The sequence below is a fragment of the Artemia franciscana genome, chromosome 20, assembly GCF_032884065.1.
Source record: "Artemia franciscana chromosome 20, ASM3288406v1, whole genome shotgun sequence".
Lineage (NCBI taxonomy): Eukaryota > Metazoa > Arthropoda > Branchiopoda > Anostraca > Artemiidae > Artemia > Artemia franciscana.
In genome coordinates this window covers 31,629,074-31,647,938 of record NC_088882.1, presented here as the reverse complement: position 1 = coordinate 31,647,938, position 18,865 = coordinate 31,629,074, and the positions used below count along the sequence as shown (strand labels likewise).

Sequence of the window (18,865 nt, the reverse complement as noted above, 5' to 3'; positions counted from 1 at the left end):
GAGAGGGGGAGGGGATTGTCAAATGTTTTAAAAGTTAAGTTTCTTATAGAAATCTTTAGAAGAGACGTTTAGACTAGACGTGTAAAAACTGGTTTGAACCAGTGATCAGCTGGGTGATCAGTGATCAGCTAGAACTGTTGATCAACTAGTGTTTCTTTTCGTTTTTTTTATGAATATGGTTCATTAAAAAATATTTCTTAACTAACCAATCATCTTTACAATTTTTACTGCACGTTATAGCTAGTTGTATGCACGTTATACTGCACGCTATATGCACAAAGACAATTTTTACTGCACGTTATAGCTAGTTGTATGCACGTTATACTGCACGCTATATGCACAAAGACAATTTTTACTGCACGTTATAGCCAATACTGCACAATTTTTACTGCACGTTATAGCTAGTTATATGCACGAAGACAATTTTTATTGCACGTTATAGCCAATACTGCACAATTTTTACTGCACGTTATAGCTAGTTATATGCACGTTATATGCACGAAGACAATTTTTACCGCACGTTATAGCCAATACTGCACAATTTTTACTGCACGTTATAGCTAGTTATATGCACGTTATACTGCACGTTATATGCACGAAGACAATTTTTACTGCACGTTATAGCTAGCTATATGCACGTTATACTGCACGCTATATGCACAAAGACAATTTTTACTGCACGTTATAGCCAATACTGCACAATTTTTACTGCACGTTATAGCTAGTTATATGCACGTTATATGCACGAAGACAATTTTTATTGCACGTTATAGCCAATACTGCACAATTTTTACTGCACGTTATAGCTAGTTATATGCACGTTATACTGCACGTTATATGCACGAAGACAATTTTTACCGCATGTTATAGCCAATACTGCACAATTTTTGCAGCACGTTATAGCTAGTTATATGCACGTTATACTGCACGTTATATGCACGAAGACAATTTTTACTGCACGTTATAGCTAGCTATATGCACGTTATACTGGACGCTATATGCACAAAGACAATTTTTACTGCACGTGCTAGCCAATACTGCACAATTTTTACTGCACGTTATAGCTAGTTATATGCACGTTATATGCACGAAGACAATTTTTATTGCAGGTGATAGCCAATACTGCACAATTTTTATGCACGTTATAGCTAGTTATATGCACGTTATATGCACGAAGACAATTTTTACTGCACATTATAGCTAGTCATGAAAACTTTGCTGTTTAAGCCATATTATTTAAAAAAATATCATTTACAAAAATAACAAAACAGAAAATGTGTAATTTGAATTACATCGAAGTCTTGTTAACCGCTTGTCTGTCCACTCCACACAGGGAGGACCTGATTTTCGTTAAGCCGACTCAAAGTAAAAACAAGCTAAGTCGTGATTTAATGTAAAAATGAGGTAAGTCCTGTCTGTTTTTGGTCTGTCTAACCCCATTTTTTGGATCTGCCTGTCTGTCAGATTTTGTATCTTTCTTAATTTGTGGTCTATCTGTTTAGATCTGCACGTCCAACAATGAGAAAGTTTTTGTGGGACTGTCTGTCTGTCTGTCTGTTTTTGTGGGTCACAGACACACAGACAAATATGAGAACTTGTCCCCATTATGAAGGATACATGCTGTCTGTCTGAATTCAAAGACGCCCAGGTGCTTTCTCTGAGCTTCATTATACTTTTCAGCATTTCTGATGCTGTGCACTCTTTGTGCCATTTTGAATGCTCCTATCCCCTTTGTTTCTTTTCCTTCTTTGTTTCATTTTTTAATATCTAGCTGATTTTTATTTTTTGTTTTCTAGCTTTAATAATTGCAAAAGAAGCTTTAGTCATATCTGGCCCCAAGCTTGTGGATTTTAAACGCGTTCTTATTGAAGATGAAAAAATTGCTGCCCAACTACGAGACTTGGAAGAAGAAATTGGAAATTTTGCCATAAAATTCGCAATGCCTGGACTTCCAGAATTCTAACCAAACTATAATTTCCGTACAAAAAAGGATAAGTGAGAGTCATTTACTTAAAGACAACAAATTATTCATACTTTTTTTTTAACACGAGTGCCTTTGAGCAGATACTTCTGAAGTAAAATTATACTTTATTATATTCTAGCATATATTTTAACTTAATATTCACCTTACAGTGAATATTAAGTGGTGATTCTAAGGAAAACATACTGGTTTCATTGTAACTGTAGTCAACTGTTTCAATTTTTAGAATTTTAAAGGTCGTTTTGAAACAAACATTAATCTAGTTGAGTTTAAAGTGGCTCTGCTTTTAAACACATATATGATAGATTTTTAACCAAACTTTTAATATGCGTTATCAAAATGACTCTTGTGTATAAACTGATTGGAGCTGACCACCCCCCCCCCCTCCCCGACCCCACCCCGTCCGGAAAAGACCGAAAATACATAGAATAATCAAATAACATACCGACTGGGAAAATGTGATGTGTCTTGTAACAACTGGTGCTTCAGTATCATGGACGGTGATAAATTAAGAGAAAAAAGATACTCAGTTTTACTGAAAAATATTTCAGTATCCCTAGAAGTGAACGCTGAATTACAAAAAAAGAAGAAGAATAAAGATGAATAAAAATAAGAAAGCCAAAATATATATGATACTAAACAGATTGAAAAGTTTGAGCTTTCCCTTAAAGGTTAATTGTTCGTGGGAGTTAGAAGGTTGCTAATGGTTGAATTTTAAAAGCAAAAAGTATTGTCAAATTTAACTTACCAGTTTTGCTTGTTTCAACGTGGCAACACTGATCTACGCTGAATTACACTGGTCAACGCTGAATTACAAAAAAAAAGAATAAAGATGAATAAAAAATAAGAAAGCCTAAATATATATGATACTAAACAGATTGAAAAGTTTGAACTTTCCCTTAAAGGTTAATTGTTCGTTGGAGTTAAAAGGTTGCTAATGGTTAAATTTTTTAAAGCAAAAAATACAAATTTATCAGTTTGGCTTGTTTCAACGTGGCAACACCGATCTAAATGGGGTCTACTGTCCTAAAAACAGCTCAATTTATAGAGGACCACAAAATTCTCAGCAAATCACAGTTCTTAGACTGAAAAATACCAATTAATAATCTAATATATTCCAAGAGAACTATAAATCAAGAGTGAGGGAGGGGTTTTTTTTTCATGAAGATACAAAAAAAAAATCAAAAGAAGTAGTTCATGCTAAGTATTCTTCATGCACATATCATTCCTGTTTTGCATCATTCAATTTGATTTTTGAGTTTTGTTTATTCTTGATGACATGATTTTTCTTAAAAATGCAAATTTAAAAAAAAATCAGAATTAAAAAAACATCGAATTAAAGAAATTCATATTAAAGAATATGAATGGAATAAACTTTGAACTATTTTTAAATGGTTTAAAGCTCTTTTTCTCCTCCTTAGTTTAAAGCACGGTTTCATGGCGTGAAACATAGCTTCGAAGAAGGGACAAGCACCCCAATAGCGTTACGCTTTTTTCCTTCAATCTGTTTTAAAATGATTTATGTAATTCGGTATAAAATATTGCTATAAAGAATATTGTTCGTTTTCATTGCATAAAATTAGGAAAATTTTTGAATTTGATCTGAACGGAATTCAACTGAATTTTTATCCACCTGAAAATGGTTTTTGATGACGTTGTGCTTGAAGAAGTTGAATGGCGCAAAATTTTAAGTTCATAACGAAATTCAACTTCTTTATGCACCTAGATGTGTAGTGCTAATCAATGACTTTTACTTATCTTTTTGAAATATAAACTTCACCTTGGAGTATGGATAACTTGTAGGAATGGAAACTAGCCCTAGTATCGAAGAAAAATCACCAAAGCCATCTAGTGTTTGTTGTTTTTTGCTTTTTTATCATCAGAATTGGGATGTTTTCTCAAACTAAGATTAAACCCTTAAGTCTACATTAAATTTGCCAATTGCACCTGTTTTGCCTTTTCTTACAGTAAAGAAAACACCCAGAAACGCTAGATGGCACTGGTCACTCTTTTCCTTCACACTAATGCCAGGTTTCACCCATACTCTTTGGGATTTTGTGCTGGGGTGAGGAATAGTTAATTGTTATAATATTCTAATGGTATCATTGTATATATTTACTTTGCTATTATCACAGGTGCGTCAGGAAACATTGCTTAGAGACCAGGGCCTTATTTCCTCATTTCAGGGGGGTCCGCGTATTTATGTAGCAGGGATATACCTCTAGCCTGGCTAGCTTAGAAGTTTTCTTGCTTGCTTTTTATTTGGGGCACAAAATTTTTGAGCTCTTTAGAAACAAATCCGACCATAATATTATTCTGAAGTTTAACGTCAAAGGCTCTGTCTCTCTTTTAACTTTACACTGTCTGGGAGATTGTTTCCTAAAATAAGGGTTAGAACAAAAGGTCGTTTTCATGAATTAGTTTTTCAAAAGCTGTATTAATCAAGTTCGATTCTTAAACCTTATCCTCGTGCGATGCCTTTGTAATTAATAGTCGCAATCAATTTTGTATTAATTGCAATTACCTGCATATAATTAATGTAACTGTAATTGAATATTGTCAAGATTGAATATTATATTTAGTTTTAATTACAAACTTATTGTAATTATGCTTACAAATAACAGTTCAAATAAGGATAAACCCTTTTATTAGACAGTGAACAACAATGACAAAAAAATCCGGATATTTTGATCGCATATTTGCATATCGCATGTTTATCCTTATTTGAACTGTCATTTGTACGTCTTGGGAAGGCAGTGTGGTCTTCAAAAATACCTGTGTAATTAAATAATGTGCTCACACATTTTTGGAAGTAATAATTATGTTGATTAAATCTATTTCTGTTCTATTATATTTGTAACATCAATTGATCGATTTATACAAACAAATTTATAATATAGGAATGAAAATTAAGATCAGATAAATCTATAAGTTTATCTGTAGTTAGAAATCAATCTTAAAAAGTGAAATAGAGCTGCAAGATATTTAAATCAGATTTTATTTTATTTAATTTTCAACTAGAATTTTTCATATACTATGCATTTTTAAGTACAATTATAAGAAGTTTGTAACTCCAATTACAGATAATATTTGATTAGAATAATAATTTATTACAGCTTTATTAATTACAAATCAAGAAATTATTAGAACTCAGTTACTGTTTCACTTCGAATAATGTCTTTCTAAAGGTATGTTTAAAATTAAGGAGATCAATAGACTACTATTTGTTCTTTTCTAAATAGAAAAATCTTGGCGTATTTATCTTGGGATAAATATAAAAAAAAAATCCATCAAAACATTTCTTAAAAGGTGTTTTGAAGCAGCAACATTTATAAATCTAATGTTCTTTTTTCGTCTGAGCTATAATGTTTTATATAATAAGATGACATAGGTGAATAAAATTCAATAACTAGACTGACCGTCTTGTCCAATTTCAAAATTAACCGGGTAAAATTATCAGTGACCAGACCAGATTGAATTAGAAATAGTCGTTTTCCCGATTTGACCATCTGGGGGGACTGGAGGGCCGGTTAATTTAAAAAAAAAAATAGTAAATTCGGGTATAAAATAGTAAAAAATATAAAATATAAATATAAAATATAGTAAAAATAAAAAATAGTAAATAGTAGTTCGGGTAAAATTAATAATGCAGCACATAATAGTTTTCTTATTCAATCAGTAATTGCGATTAATCATCTATAATGAGTGTTACCAAATAATTGCCTTTGTGACCACCTGTGGTGACCATTTGCCAACTTGCTCAGCCATAGTTTACTTTAATGTCTTACAATTTTGTTGCGAGTTCAATATTATTTGTTACATTGGTGTGTGTTTGAAAGTAAGACTATTTAATTAAAGTTTTATTACCTTTATTGCATTTAATCTGACAATTAGCTAGAAATATCCATGAAACTCAGTGAAATGCTATTGTTTTGATTATGTTGACAATCTAACTGTAATTTCCAATCAATGTGTCAAGATGTCCTTCTTTGCGAAACGAAAACCAGACGATAAAAAAAAGTGCTGGCAAAAAGTCTGTCCCTGATTTTAAGGCCCAAAAGAAATGTTTCTTCCTGATAAGTCCATAGAAAGCCAGTAGAAGTCTGTCAAAAGCTTACTAATTACTGAGCTGTCAAAGAGAAAGGTTTTTTGGTGAGTTGAAAAAGAAAATTAAATTTATTTAAAGATCTATTCTAGGTCATATTCACTTACAAAGCCAGTATAATATACTATCGATAATTAAGCTGTCAAAAAGAATGTTTTTAATGAGTTTAGATTAAAACTTAGGAAAAATAGGCTTTTCTAGGTTGTATAAACCTATGTAGCAACGAATAACCAATTATAATGTTGTCAGTCATTGAAGAGTCAAAGTGAATCTTCCTTATGAGTTGAAAGATGTCTAAGATGCATAAAAAGAGTCTCTTCCAGGTACTGCCCAAGGTAAGCCAGTTATGCTGCTCAGGCTTGCCAGTTAAAATATATGTCACTCACGGGTTGCCAAAGAAGACGTTTATAAGGCGGTAATAAAACAATCCAAAATGTTTAATGTCAACAAGATTGTCTCTGATCATGACTTGTTGGGCCTGCTAGTACTTAAGCCTGTGATAAGTTACAAATGCGACTGCGGTTACCGTGCATGCAACTCGGCTTCTACTCCAGCTGCAAGTGCAGTAACTCGTGACCGCTACCTGCTGCGACTCTGACTACTACTTTTAGAACTGTGAATGCGGCTGCAAACACTACTTTAACTTCTACTCTTACAACTAAAACTACCAAATCAAAAAAGGTTAACTGCATCCTGGTTGCCAAAATGGCATACTGCATACTGATCGTCAAAAGGTCTTATTTGCAGGCTATTCAATTGCAAACTTAATTAAACATTGAGGGAATTGTTGCACTATTTCAAAAGCCTTGCTGTCAAAAAGACTTATTTGAGTTTTTTTGTTTTTTTTTTCCAGAGGCACTTATTATGCTACAAAAATGATAAAAGCGGGGTATATAATGAATAATTTCATTGCTAAACAATATTTTAAAATCTTGGAAAACGCTTAGATTGGAGGGATCAGGATGAAACTTGGTGGGAAAAATAAGCACAAGTCCTAGATACGGGATTGACGTAACCGGAACGGATGTGCTCTCTTTGGGGGAGTTCGGGGGGGGAGGGTTAGTTCTAAAAAATTAGAAAAAATGAGGTATTTTTAACTTACGAAGGAGTGATCGAATCTAAATGAAATTTCATATTAAGACGGACTTCGAAACTCAGATCTCTTATTTTAAGTCCAGACCGGATCTAGTATCATTAGAGGGGGGGGGGAATCTTGGAAAACGCTTAAAGCGCAGAGATCAGGATTAAACATGGTGGAAATAATAAGCACAAGTCCAAGATAGATGACTGACATAACCGGACCGGATCCGCTCTCTTTGGTGGAGTTGGGGGAGGGGGGGTTAATTCGGAAAAATTAGAAAAAATGAGGTATTTGTGACTTATGAACGGGTGATCAGATCTTAATGATATTTCATATCTAGAAGGATTTTGGGCTTTAACATTCAAATTTGAAATCTTGACCAGATCTGGTGACATTGAAGGGAGTTGGAGGGGGAAGCTGGAATTCTTGGAAAACGTAAAAATCGAGGTATCTTACGAATGGGTGATCGGATCTTAATGAAACTTGATATATACAAGAATCGTATGTCTCAGATGCTCCATTTTCAATTGTGGATATTCCGTATAATAGAGGCTATAATTCCAAGGGGTATATTCTGGTTTCTATTCATTTTCCCGGAGGGTTGTTTGAGTTCTAGTACCTCCAAAACCTTGGCTTGGGGTAGGTTGAGTGATTAGACTACAAGCTCAGGCGTCGTGAGTCTTGGCCGCTTACGGTTAAACAAATTTTCATTTATTATCTGAATTTGAGGTACCAGGTGAGGGGGGAAACGGCTGGCCCTGCTGCAAGTAGCAGTAGCATTCATTTTCATAAGCGTGCTATAGAAGTTGGATTGAATATTAAACCTATTCCAACATATGGAATAGACCCTAGAATTCTTATTTAATGCAAGTTACATGCAAGTTAGTGTTGTCAGCTAAGTCTTACTACATGTGAAAACTTATAAAACTATTGAAATAACTTAACTCGGGTGTAGAATATGAAAAATAGATTCATAAGATGTGAAACTTTTAGTCATTTTGGAAACACTGCATAGATGTCAGAATCGAAATCCTACGGTCAAAACAGTGAAATTCTACGGTTGAATCTATCAACGTGACACATCGGACATTGTTTATTGTTTGATACCCAACGATCAACGCAGAAGGTGGGGAATAAGTGCATGCATGGTAAGCGCAAACAAACAACTTAGGAACATTTGGGGATTTTTTCAAGACAGCGGATGTATATTCAATACAGGAATTCTATGCAGTGGATATTATAAGCGCCTGTAAAAAATTGCATAATAGGTTATCATCGTAATGATTATTTAGAGGATTAACTCCTAATGTGAGAAATGTCTATATTCAATCATCTTATTGATACATGCGCAGTTAGTGACTGCTCTATGTTTGGCTAGTAATTCAATAATAAGACTTAAAACCAGTGAAGGTTGTGGAACCAATGGCAATTGGTTCCAGAACTAGGCCATGCAGGCCTAGTATTTGAGCCCCACCCCCTAAAAATAATATAAGAAAACTTATTAATATATACTTGCTTGCCTCTTTTTTTAGCTTATACTCGAATCTAATCAACAGAAAAATCACAGGAAATCCATTACGGATAAACTCAAACATATTGACCATGCTGAAATAGCACTTGCTTACCACTATGCTTTACCACACATAGTGACTTACCATGTGTGGAAAAAGTCACTATGCTGTGGGGGAAACAACAAGTACTAGGAAGCCTAGGTTGGGTCTTCATTTCTAAGGACATTTGTCAGTGTCAGTAAAAAAGTATAGAGAATTCTTTACCTCAAAACAATGTCAATCTGAAAATACTGTCAATTAATCCAATCCGTTTTAATGTATTGCATACGGTAAAGCCCTGATTCTCCAAAAATATGGTCCATAATAAAAGTCAAATCTCGAAAAAAATTTTTGCTCTCCACTAATATTTAATTTATGTACCATAATGCATTTTGAATTACGTAAGCCGATTTTTTTTTTCTTGACAAGATTATTACTTGCCCTTTAGGTGAAAATGGTCAATGGCCTCTTTTTGATAATATTATTGAAAACAGGAAGTTTTGCATGAAAAGCAAAAAGTTCTAACCAAAAAAGAAAATCCAAAAGACTTTCCATAAACGGTTAGTTTTGAATAACATAATTTTGATAAATCAAGCTGAAATCCATAAAAGAACAAAACTTAAAATGAAGAAAATTGAAAATATTAAATGAAAGCAAACTTAAAATGAACGTAAAATGCTGTGAGTAAGGGTGGTGTTGTCTAGTGTGGGCTAACCAACGAAAAACATTTAAAAAATCCTTAGAAAAACCGGTGTTTTAAGGAACTAATTAAAGTTTATTTTAGCTCTTTGGATGCAAGTTTTGAGGTGGGACTATAGGAATGATTGATAAAACCCAGCAGATTAAATAAGATTTTACGTTTTATTCTGGCACAATCTTCTTATATCAGCTGTCTCACAAAATAAAATTGAGTCTTCTTTGGGTCTTCGTCAGTATGGATAATACACAGTCTGTGTCAACTGGAATTTCCTTTTGGACATTGAGATTGGCTAAGGCATTTAGCCTACTTTCAGACATCACGTTTCTTAGGTATGTCTTGATTCAAGAGGGTCAAGACGGATTACTATCGGTATTTAAAGCTCCTACTTTATTTATCACGATCATTTCGGAACCGAAGGTTAATTAGTAAATATCAGGCAACGGATATTGTTCTTTCAGTGGAAAAACTAAGTTCAAATTTAATTGATCAAGCGGCAATCTGTCTTGGTCCTAACAATCATGTTATCCGCCTCTTTTGTTAAATTGTTATATTCTTTTTTTCTTATATTTGTGTTATTTGTTTTTGTGTTTTTTTGGGTTATTTGTAGTTCTTTGTTTTTTCTCCTTGTACTCCACTTTTTCCCTTATGTAAGTGGGTAAGAAATAAATTATTATTATTATTATTATTCTCCGAAGTGTAAAAGGAGCGCTGTGCTGTGCTGGTCGATAGGGGTATAGTGGTGAAAATATTAAGTAGGATATGGGTGTTCGGAAAGATTGCTCTGTTACAAATATTTAGAAAATCAATTGCATTGACAATATATGCCTTGTTCCGTTAGAGAAAAGCATGCTAAATTTTTGTTTCTGTCATCAACACGTTTTAGGTGTTGTTTTCCAAATCTTCTTCATGAACTTTGATCAACTTCAAAAACAGCTCTTTCATCTCTTTACTTTCTTCACTATTCTGTGGATAAGTCTTAGGGAGTAAGGATACTTAATTTCAAGTAATCATGATGATCATTTTCAGCAGGGTCAAAAAAATATTCTGTCAGGAGAAGCACCTAACCAGAAGTTTTTACTAGGGTTTTGCTTCAAATTTCTTCAACTATTGCAACTGTCCAAGGACTATCCCTTATCGTCTCTTTTCCAATGTTACTCGCAGTCCGTAAATACTGACGTACTTCATGCCAAGCCTTGATTTCTTTTTGGCTCCTTGTATGGAGCTCAGTTTCTTTAGTGTGTTTTTAGTTTTCAGATATATCGTCTAATACTGCTTGTTCATAGGACAAGAAGCAAAAACCTGGAAAATCAGGGAAGGATGGATTAAATTCACTCATCTTTCTGTCTTTCACTGGTTTAATTTTATCACCCACTGAGTACTCAAATGCTATCAAAGGGAACTGACTACTTTTGTACAGAATATTTAGGAGCTTGGCCAAATTGTGTTTGAACAACATTTTCATAGGCTCCTCTTTGTACAGAACTTAGAGAAGATCTGTAAAACCCTGAAGAGATGGACTTAGGTTTTTAGCTAATGTTGATACTTTGACTCGAAGTTCATGCTGATATTCAGTTTTCTTAAAGGAATTGTATGGTTGACCTTAAAAAAGAGACGGATCATTGCCCAAGAATAGGTTTAAACAAAATTATTTCAACTAAAGCTTTGGTGCAAATTGCTCCACCCTACCCACAATCAACAAGCACTCCCCTTTGGCAGAACAATTACTCCCAGAGCGAATGGCCGAGCCATTTATCTTTAAAGAGGATGTCGGAATTACATTTAAAAAGCTTGATCACACTACCCCCTCTGCCAGAGCAATTCATTGGTGTGCCAGTAGTTGTAATATTGCTCAAACAAACCAAGCCCTTTAACAAAATTGAACATCGGCAACCCATTTTGAAATTAAAGTTATATGAAGTTTAAGAAGATTTTGAAGATTGGTTTGAAAATTTTTTAACTCAAAACTGTGAATAACATTCTTTATGCCACGCAAACAAGCATACCTGGCTCAAGCATACCTTGAATTCATCGATAAAGAGTAGTTTGATGCCTGAGAAGAATCGGCACTGTCCATAATGCCTTTTGCAATGCGAATACTCTTCGCACAGATTCTTGTTTTTGGAAATCCTGCAGATCCAAAAGGTCTTTGGGAACTATTCAAAAGTCAGCTGGCAGAGGATTTTATTTGGTAAGCATGACAAATCAATATGTCTGATGATGCTGCAATTAAGCGTTCTTGTCGTACTATTGCATCCAATTCAAAGACAGTGGCAATAGAAGGTCGAAATTTTAGTTTTTGGGTCTGACGATATGGCATTGACAGCATTGAGACTTACAAAAATGGCCAATACTTGGAACTTATAAATTATAGTGAGTCAGTATACTAGTGATAGTATGTATCGGTTTCTACAAAGAAAACCGCTTGAAATTGCAGATAGTGTTTCACAGACTATCAGTGATGCTGATTATGTTGGGAAATTTGTTTTTCATATATGGACCAGGCGTACTTGGTAAAATATTTATTTATGCGACCGTGTATCACATTCTTTGTGACAAATCGTAAAGTAAAATCTAAGACCTATACAGAAATAACTTCATTCCCATTCGGACTAAAAACATGGAAGACATTTGCCTTAAAAGCTCGTTTTTCCTCATATTCCGTTTACAAGCAAAGCTTTAGAATTAGACCAAGTATTGGTTTTCTTACTTGAAAAAGCACCGATGTTACCCAAGTGTGGCTTACACCAAGTGGATCACTTGTTGCGATTCATGGAAAGTCCGAACTTGCCGCTTAGAGATAAAATTCTTGTTCCTGGAGGTGATTTCCATCAGTGTTTACCAGTTCAACTCTGAAATAACCAGAGTAAAATACTTGATCTGTCAATGGAAAAAAGTCATCTTTCGAATTACATATACAAAAGTTTGTATATACAAAAGTTTTAAATTTTTGCACCATCTAGATTAGACAATCAATATTTACGTTAGATGGCTGCCAATAGAAATGAGAATAGCAAAAACTTTAAAACAGAAAATTAAATAGGCCTTTTAATGATTGTTAGAAGGCTCTTGAGAAGTTACTTAACTTCCCAGTTTTCTGAGGTGCTATTTGCCACCTCAATTTATGTAATTACTAAATTGTTATTGTGACCCTACTCAAAAAGTGAAAACATGATGAAAAATATAATAGGCTACTTTAGAAACAAATTTGGGCTATATATTTGCGTATTAGAAGAGTGGGTGTAAAGTTTAGTGGTTCTGCATGCAAGATGTATCAGATGCAATTATTCTGCTTATTATTAAGGAGTAAAAATTGTTTTGTAACCTCATGCTGGCCATCAAGCCTACTTTATCCCTCCCCCATCCAATGTGCAAATATATTGCCCAAATTATATAAGTCCAATGTATTCTGTCAACTGACACTTTTTTCACCGAGTATAAGCTAATTGTCTCCTACTACAGGTAAATGAAAAACAGGCTCTAGGTCTGTTCTCAAGTTTTATATAGAACAAAAAACTAAATTAGAGTATAAAAAGTATTTATGGTCTGAAAAATCCAAAATTTGCAAATTCCCGTCAAGTAATTTAGATTAGAAAAATGTGGTAAATTCAAATAAAATCAATGACTCTTTGTCAACAAGTAGCCCAATTAGTCCTGCTGCTTGGTGCAAATATTACAACCTGATTTTTAACACTATAAACCATTTTGTTCATGCTAATTTTATGAGGTTTCTTATTTCTGCGCTTCCCATCTCAGTACTCCTGAACCAGATCCTCCCAGTTAATTTAGTTTCAGTGGGACAAGCTATAAAGAAGCTTAAGTCCAGCTCTACTGATTGTGATGGTATAAGTGCCAAACACCTAAATGTTGATTGTCCAGCTCTAGTCCAACATTTACAACTTCTGTTTCAAATGTGCTTATGCACATCAGTTGTGCCTGAAAGTTTTTTGTGCAGAACAGTTACTTTGATACTGAGAAGAGGAAAGATTCCAACTGAGTATGCATCTTACAGGCCAATAACAGTTTCCTGCAATTTAAGCAAAATTTTTGAGTATTTTCTCCTCCCATCAGTTAATTCTTTGACCTATTTTGGTGAAAATCAGATTGGGTTTTCAGCTGGGGTAGGTGGCCAGCAGGCTCATCATGTTTTGGCTAATGTTCTTACTAAGGATACTAAAAGGGGATTTAAGTTACATATATGTGCTTTCAATCTCTCCAAAGCCTTTGACACTGTTACACATTCCCAAGCTATCTTTTCCCTTTTTACTCATGGTATCAACATATTGGTAATTTTTCTTCTTAGATATTAGTATTCAAATTCCTTTTTGCAGATTAAAATTGATATGAGGGTTTCAGGTAGTAAAATTCCAGTCCAATATGGGGTCCGTCAAGGTGCTGTCCTCTCCCCCTCTATTTTCAAACTTTGTATATCTTCTGTCCTTTCCTCTATCCCATCTACTTGCATCCTTAATTCTGTAAATATTTCTTATCTTCCCTATGCAGATGACATTCTTTTGATCAGTAGGACTAAAAAAGGTCTCTCTTTGTCTGTTTCAACAGTAGCATCTAAACTTCATGTGATTGGACTTTCTCTTAATCTTTCAAAGTGTGAATATCTTTCATTTAATAGTAATATCATTACTCCTCTAATCTGTGGATCTTTTTCTATTCTGTTGGTTTCTTCATTTTGGTGGCTGGGAATTAATGTTAGTAAAACACTAAAATCCTTACAGACTCTTGCTGTTGCTGATTGCAAGAAGAAAATCAAATCAAGTTACTCTAAAATTGTTGCTAACCAAGGTAGATACAATAGAAAGTCTCTTGCTAAATTATACTCAGTTTTTACAGATCATTCAGTTTTGTTTCTTTCTAGTATTTACTCTATTTTTCATAGAAAAGATATCAGTTCAATTCGTTCTTATTATTTCTGGTTTTCCTGTTTTCTATTGTATCTGCCTCCATGGTTTAGGAATAGGAGCCTCATATCTGTTTATAGCTTCCTAGATACTGGGTCAATGCTCACAGAGCTTGCTGGCAAAATGTCCCATTCTACTTATAAGTATCTGCCTGCCCACAGAGGCCTTACTCATTTGCTTTGGTTTCTTGTTCTGTTTTGTGTAGTGTTTGTTTTGTTTCTATTATTGATACTCTGCTTTGATTTTTGTAGCAGGTCAAAAATAAATTATTATTATTATAGCATGATTCTTGAGTAGGATTGCTATAACAGAAAAGTACCATTAAATTTTTACCCTCTATTAATTCTCAAAACAATGATTTGGATTGAATTGGGGTCATTTAAAAGCTTTTTTTTTATTTGATCACTTTTTATATAAGTTTGATGCCCCCTTGCCTCCCAAAAAGTGTACTCTGGATGCCATATTCTTAATAGAAAGGCTTGGGGGAAGGAATAGGATACCATTATGATCTCCATGGTTGAAAAATGGGTATTGTGCTTGTATGTGCTTGCAGTTGCTTATTATACTTTTTGTTCTAGATGCCTTGATGTAATAAAATAATAATCAGGTAGAACAGTACATGATATTGAAAGATAGAAACAAAGTCACCAAGTATTGACTAGGATTCAGCTTCCCTCAGTGATCAATAGAAACACTTTGAACAACTTGTAAAACTCATGTTTCTGGGAACCCTGTCTGGAAAGACACAGGAAAGCATGCAGGGCTACCTTCTCATCTGGGCAGGAGAAAAAACGGTGCCAGATATTCAACATCTTTCCTCTCACTGCTGAAGAAACAGACAACATAGACACTTAAAATCATGGTAAAAGCTTACAACTGTGCTAATGTTGATGAAAAGGTTCACAGCAAAATAGTGAGTGGCATCAGAAGCCCAAAAATGAGAGAAAGACTTCTTCTGGAAGACTGCACCCTAACTTCAGTATTAGCTGTTAATAAATGTCATTCCTGCCAAACAACTCGGGTACAGCTAAGAACATTTGAAGAACAAGGACCACATCAAATAAAGGAAGAGATTGATGCTTCCAGAGGTATAAACATCCAGTCAGGAAATACAAATATGCACCTGCATCATCTAGAAAAACATTTTTCTATCTAGAAAATTGTTGAGAAAATATCTAGAATTATTGAGCTTGGAATGTTTTTAAAAAAAACATTTTAAAGAAACACTTTTCTTTGTTTTGATCATTAGAAATCTGCTGGTAACGTCTTAATCTTTTAATAGCATGTTCCAATTTAAACAATGCATTAAATTTAATAATACTCTTTATCAAGGTAAAATATGTTTTGAAAGGGCCTTTGTATTGAAATATATAATATATGGATAATCATATTTAAATAGATAATATTATCTTGTTTCCCTAATACACTTCTGTCCCATGAAATATTTATGCATGTGTAGTATATATATTTATAAACACATCATTAATAATTTGTATGGAAAAGAAAGCTGATGTTAATCACCGTAAATAACCTTAATTTATGTCATTTTATCAGAAACAGTTTCTATTTTTTAGCACCTGTACATAGTTTTCATCTAGAAAAACAGAAAAAGCAGCACTTTTTCTTTAGAGATACATGCTCACCTAGCCACCTGTTTCCTGCAAAGGGTAAAACCTGCACAGAGAGCAAAAAGCTGAATCACTTTGTGCAAGTTTTGCCCTTTGCAGAACAAATGTGGCTAGGTGAGTATGCACCTCCACAGAAATAGACCTCCTTAGTTTTTTTCTAGATGATACAGGTGTATATTTGAATTTTCTGACTGGATGTTCATATTTCTGGATAGCATCATCCTGCCATAATTTCCATAATAACATTGTGTTGCCATAATCTCCATTGTCAAAATCATTTAACCTGAGTTTGTAATCCTCCCTGTTATATACTCTCCCTATCCCCTTGATAAGTTTCATAAATTGTGGGTAGATTTCAGGATCCTGCAACATTGCAGGGAGATGTTTAATAGATCATTTGGAAGCTGTTGATCATATCTATGTGCTCTTTGATAACTCAACTCAATAACTCTATCATAAATAGCCATATACTACCAAAAAAGAAATTCATTGTGGAATTTCTAAAATACAAATGCTGGGGAGCTTGAAAAGGCTTCCCTACAAATTCACATGATCAACCTCTGATTAAACCAGTAATCATAGGTTTATAACCCCCTTTTTTAGTGCTACCTCTGTCAGCTCAATCTTGTAAAGAACAAACCACATCTCATTGTAACCAAAAGTTTCAAATTGCTTTTTATTTAAAAATAATGTCCAATGAAAAAAAAAAAGAAAATGCTGTTTGCAGTTGATTTAGATATGTTAAATTTTATTTTCAATAATAATCTTAACAGTCAAAGAAAAGAACTTTGCAAGACTTTCAAAAAGTGCATGAAACCCCTCGAAAATACTTTTACCTTGAGTGCTTGTGATTGTTGTCTCTTCTTTACCTCTAACTCAAAGTATCCATACTTTGATTTGGTAAAAGTTTGAATTGATAGTGCAAAGATTAGAAAGTTTTATATCTTTATATATTCTGAACTTCATTTTCCAGCTTGTAAAATAAGACCTCAAGTTTGAGCTTGGAATTATCAGATCTTCACTCTTTTGCTCACTTTCGTTTTTTATTGGTTTAAAAACTCAATTAGGAGTAGAAAATAAGTACCCTGCAGAAAACTAAAGACTAATTTATAAAGAGTAATAATTATTAAGACTATTAATTTTTAATAGTCTTTCATGGGCCATTAAATCAGTAAATTTTAGTGTACAAATTAATTCTCTCAAAACTATGAGTGAGATCAGTTTTCAGTTAAGTTCTAGTTTTTCAGTATTCTACAAATTCAGGGAAACATTACAAGTCAGTTTATTTGTGACAGGTTGGCAAATATATATTCTATAAACTGCAAAGGACTTTGCTTCCATCAGAAAAAAAAAACTTTTGTTCTTCAATTATAATCATCAAACTGGAATCAAATATTGCTTGAATCAAAATTTATTGAATCTATGTAAAAAAAAAAGAAACAAGGATCTTATTTTTTTATTATTTAAGTGTGAATTGGAATGAAACTTTTTAATTTACCATTGTAATTTTTTAATTTTGGAAATTGTAATTTTTTAATTTTGGAAATGTGCTGAACTGTTCTCTAATGTCAAATTTGTTTGGCTTATAATATTTTAATTCACACTTGTCTGAAGCTAAAAGCTATACTGTTTTCTTCAACATGCCCCTTTTATAGCATCTTGCCTCTATAGTTTTTGCTCACTCAAGTCTTCTATCACACAACTCCACACCATACAGAACTTATCATCTCACAGATGTATCTTATTTTAAATGCTTGCTATTGAACCAATCTCTTATAATGAAGTTACTTCATTTTGTCATAAAGGGATTATAACTTATGCATACCTGCCAAAGGTGGAGGTATATTCCCCTAAGATAAGTGTAAGCCCTGCCCAGGAAAAAACTACAACTGAAAATACACTTCATGCTTGTTTTCCCCTCTCTGATACCCCTCACTTGAAAAATAATTACTAATATCTGAATGTAATACACTCAAATTATCAGTAATTCTTTGGTCTACTGTATATCCATAAAGTAATTTAGATATGTGTGCATGCATTGCACCTATCTAGGCCTACATATCAGTTATGTCTACTAATTATTTTGTATTAATTTTTGTAAAAATTAAGGTTCATAGTTGCTGAACTTTTCTTATGGATGTAAATTACTCTTTCCTGGCACATAAATGGTCAGCATATGTCAATTCCACATATGTGCATCAGGTATCCAAATAAGTTTCTTGTGATCCAAATAAGTACAAACAGATTGTGTTTTTTAGGAGGAGGTTCAGCTTCAACTTGCATGGAAATTGGTCTAGTAAAAAAGATGCATTTTAGATCTATATTTTCTCAACTTAATTTATATCCTTTCATTTTGATTTCATGAAAACTCTTGGAAAGGATATGTAGCTGTCTTTTTTTTTGGGGGGGGGGGTGCAGGGAGATTCACCCCCCTATTGGCTCTTGTTCATAGCTCAAGCAATGAAAAAAAATTTGATTTATGTTTCTGTCCAATACCCTTTGTTAAACTAACATAAAGGATTCTATTGAAAGGAGCCAAAAATATAAGCTGTTGTTTTTTGTAGACAAATTCAATTTCCACATATGATAATTTGGGCAAAGATCAACCACAGTTTCCTGGGTCAAGATCACAATGGACTGAAAAATTGGAGTTTGTACAGCCTGATATTTATAATGGAATTCCTGTTTACAGAGTTATGAACTCAAGAGGCCAAATAATTGATCAAACACAGGATCCACAGGTGAGGTTTGTTTTTTCTTTTTAGATAATGAACTATTTTACAGTGAAATCTTTGTATAAAACGCATGACAATCATATTTTTTTAAACATTAGTCCTGGGGGTGGGGGATGGGAGTTGCTCCATGTCTTTCCCCTACTGTTTATGAGGGCAAGTGGAAAAAATATAA

At 33.6% G+C, this 18,865-nt stretch overlaps 2 protein-coding genes across 6 annotated transcripts in view; both read left to right on the top strand.

Annotated features, from left to right (window-relative positions):
- Nucleotides 1-5,853, top strand: part of LOC136040122 (serine hydroxymethyltransferase-like) — a 111,847-nt gene extending 105,994 nt beyond the window's left edge. For all 4 annotated transcript variants that reach the window (XM_065724220.1, XM_065724222.1, XM_065724221.1 and 1 more), the window contains exon 9: nucleotides 1,797-5,853. In XM_065724220.1, coding sequence (XP_065580292.1) covers nucleotides 1,797-1,963 — 167 coding nt within the window. In that variant the 3' untranslated portion in view covers nucleotides 1,964-5,853. The remainder of the gene's footprint in view (nucleotides 1-1,796) is intronic.
- A 6,561-nt stretch (nucleotides 5,854-12,414) lies between these two features.
- Nucleotides 12,415-18,865, top strand: part of LOC136040120 (2-oxoisovalerate dehydrogenase subunit alpha, mitochondrial-like) — a 49,033-nt gene continuing 42,582 nt past the window's right edge. For both annotated transcript variants that reach the window (XR_010620626.1, XM_065724217.1), the window contains exons 1-2: nucleotides 12,415-12,540; nucleotides 18,523-18,699. Coding sequence is in view for 1 of the 2 variants with exons in the window: in XM_065724217.1 (XP_065580289.1) it covers nucleotides 12,466-12,540; nucleotides 18,523-18,699 (252 nt within the window). In the remaining variant the exon portion in view is untranslated. The remainder of the gene's footprint in view (nucleotides 12,541-18,522; nucleotides 18,700-18,865) is intronic.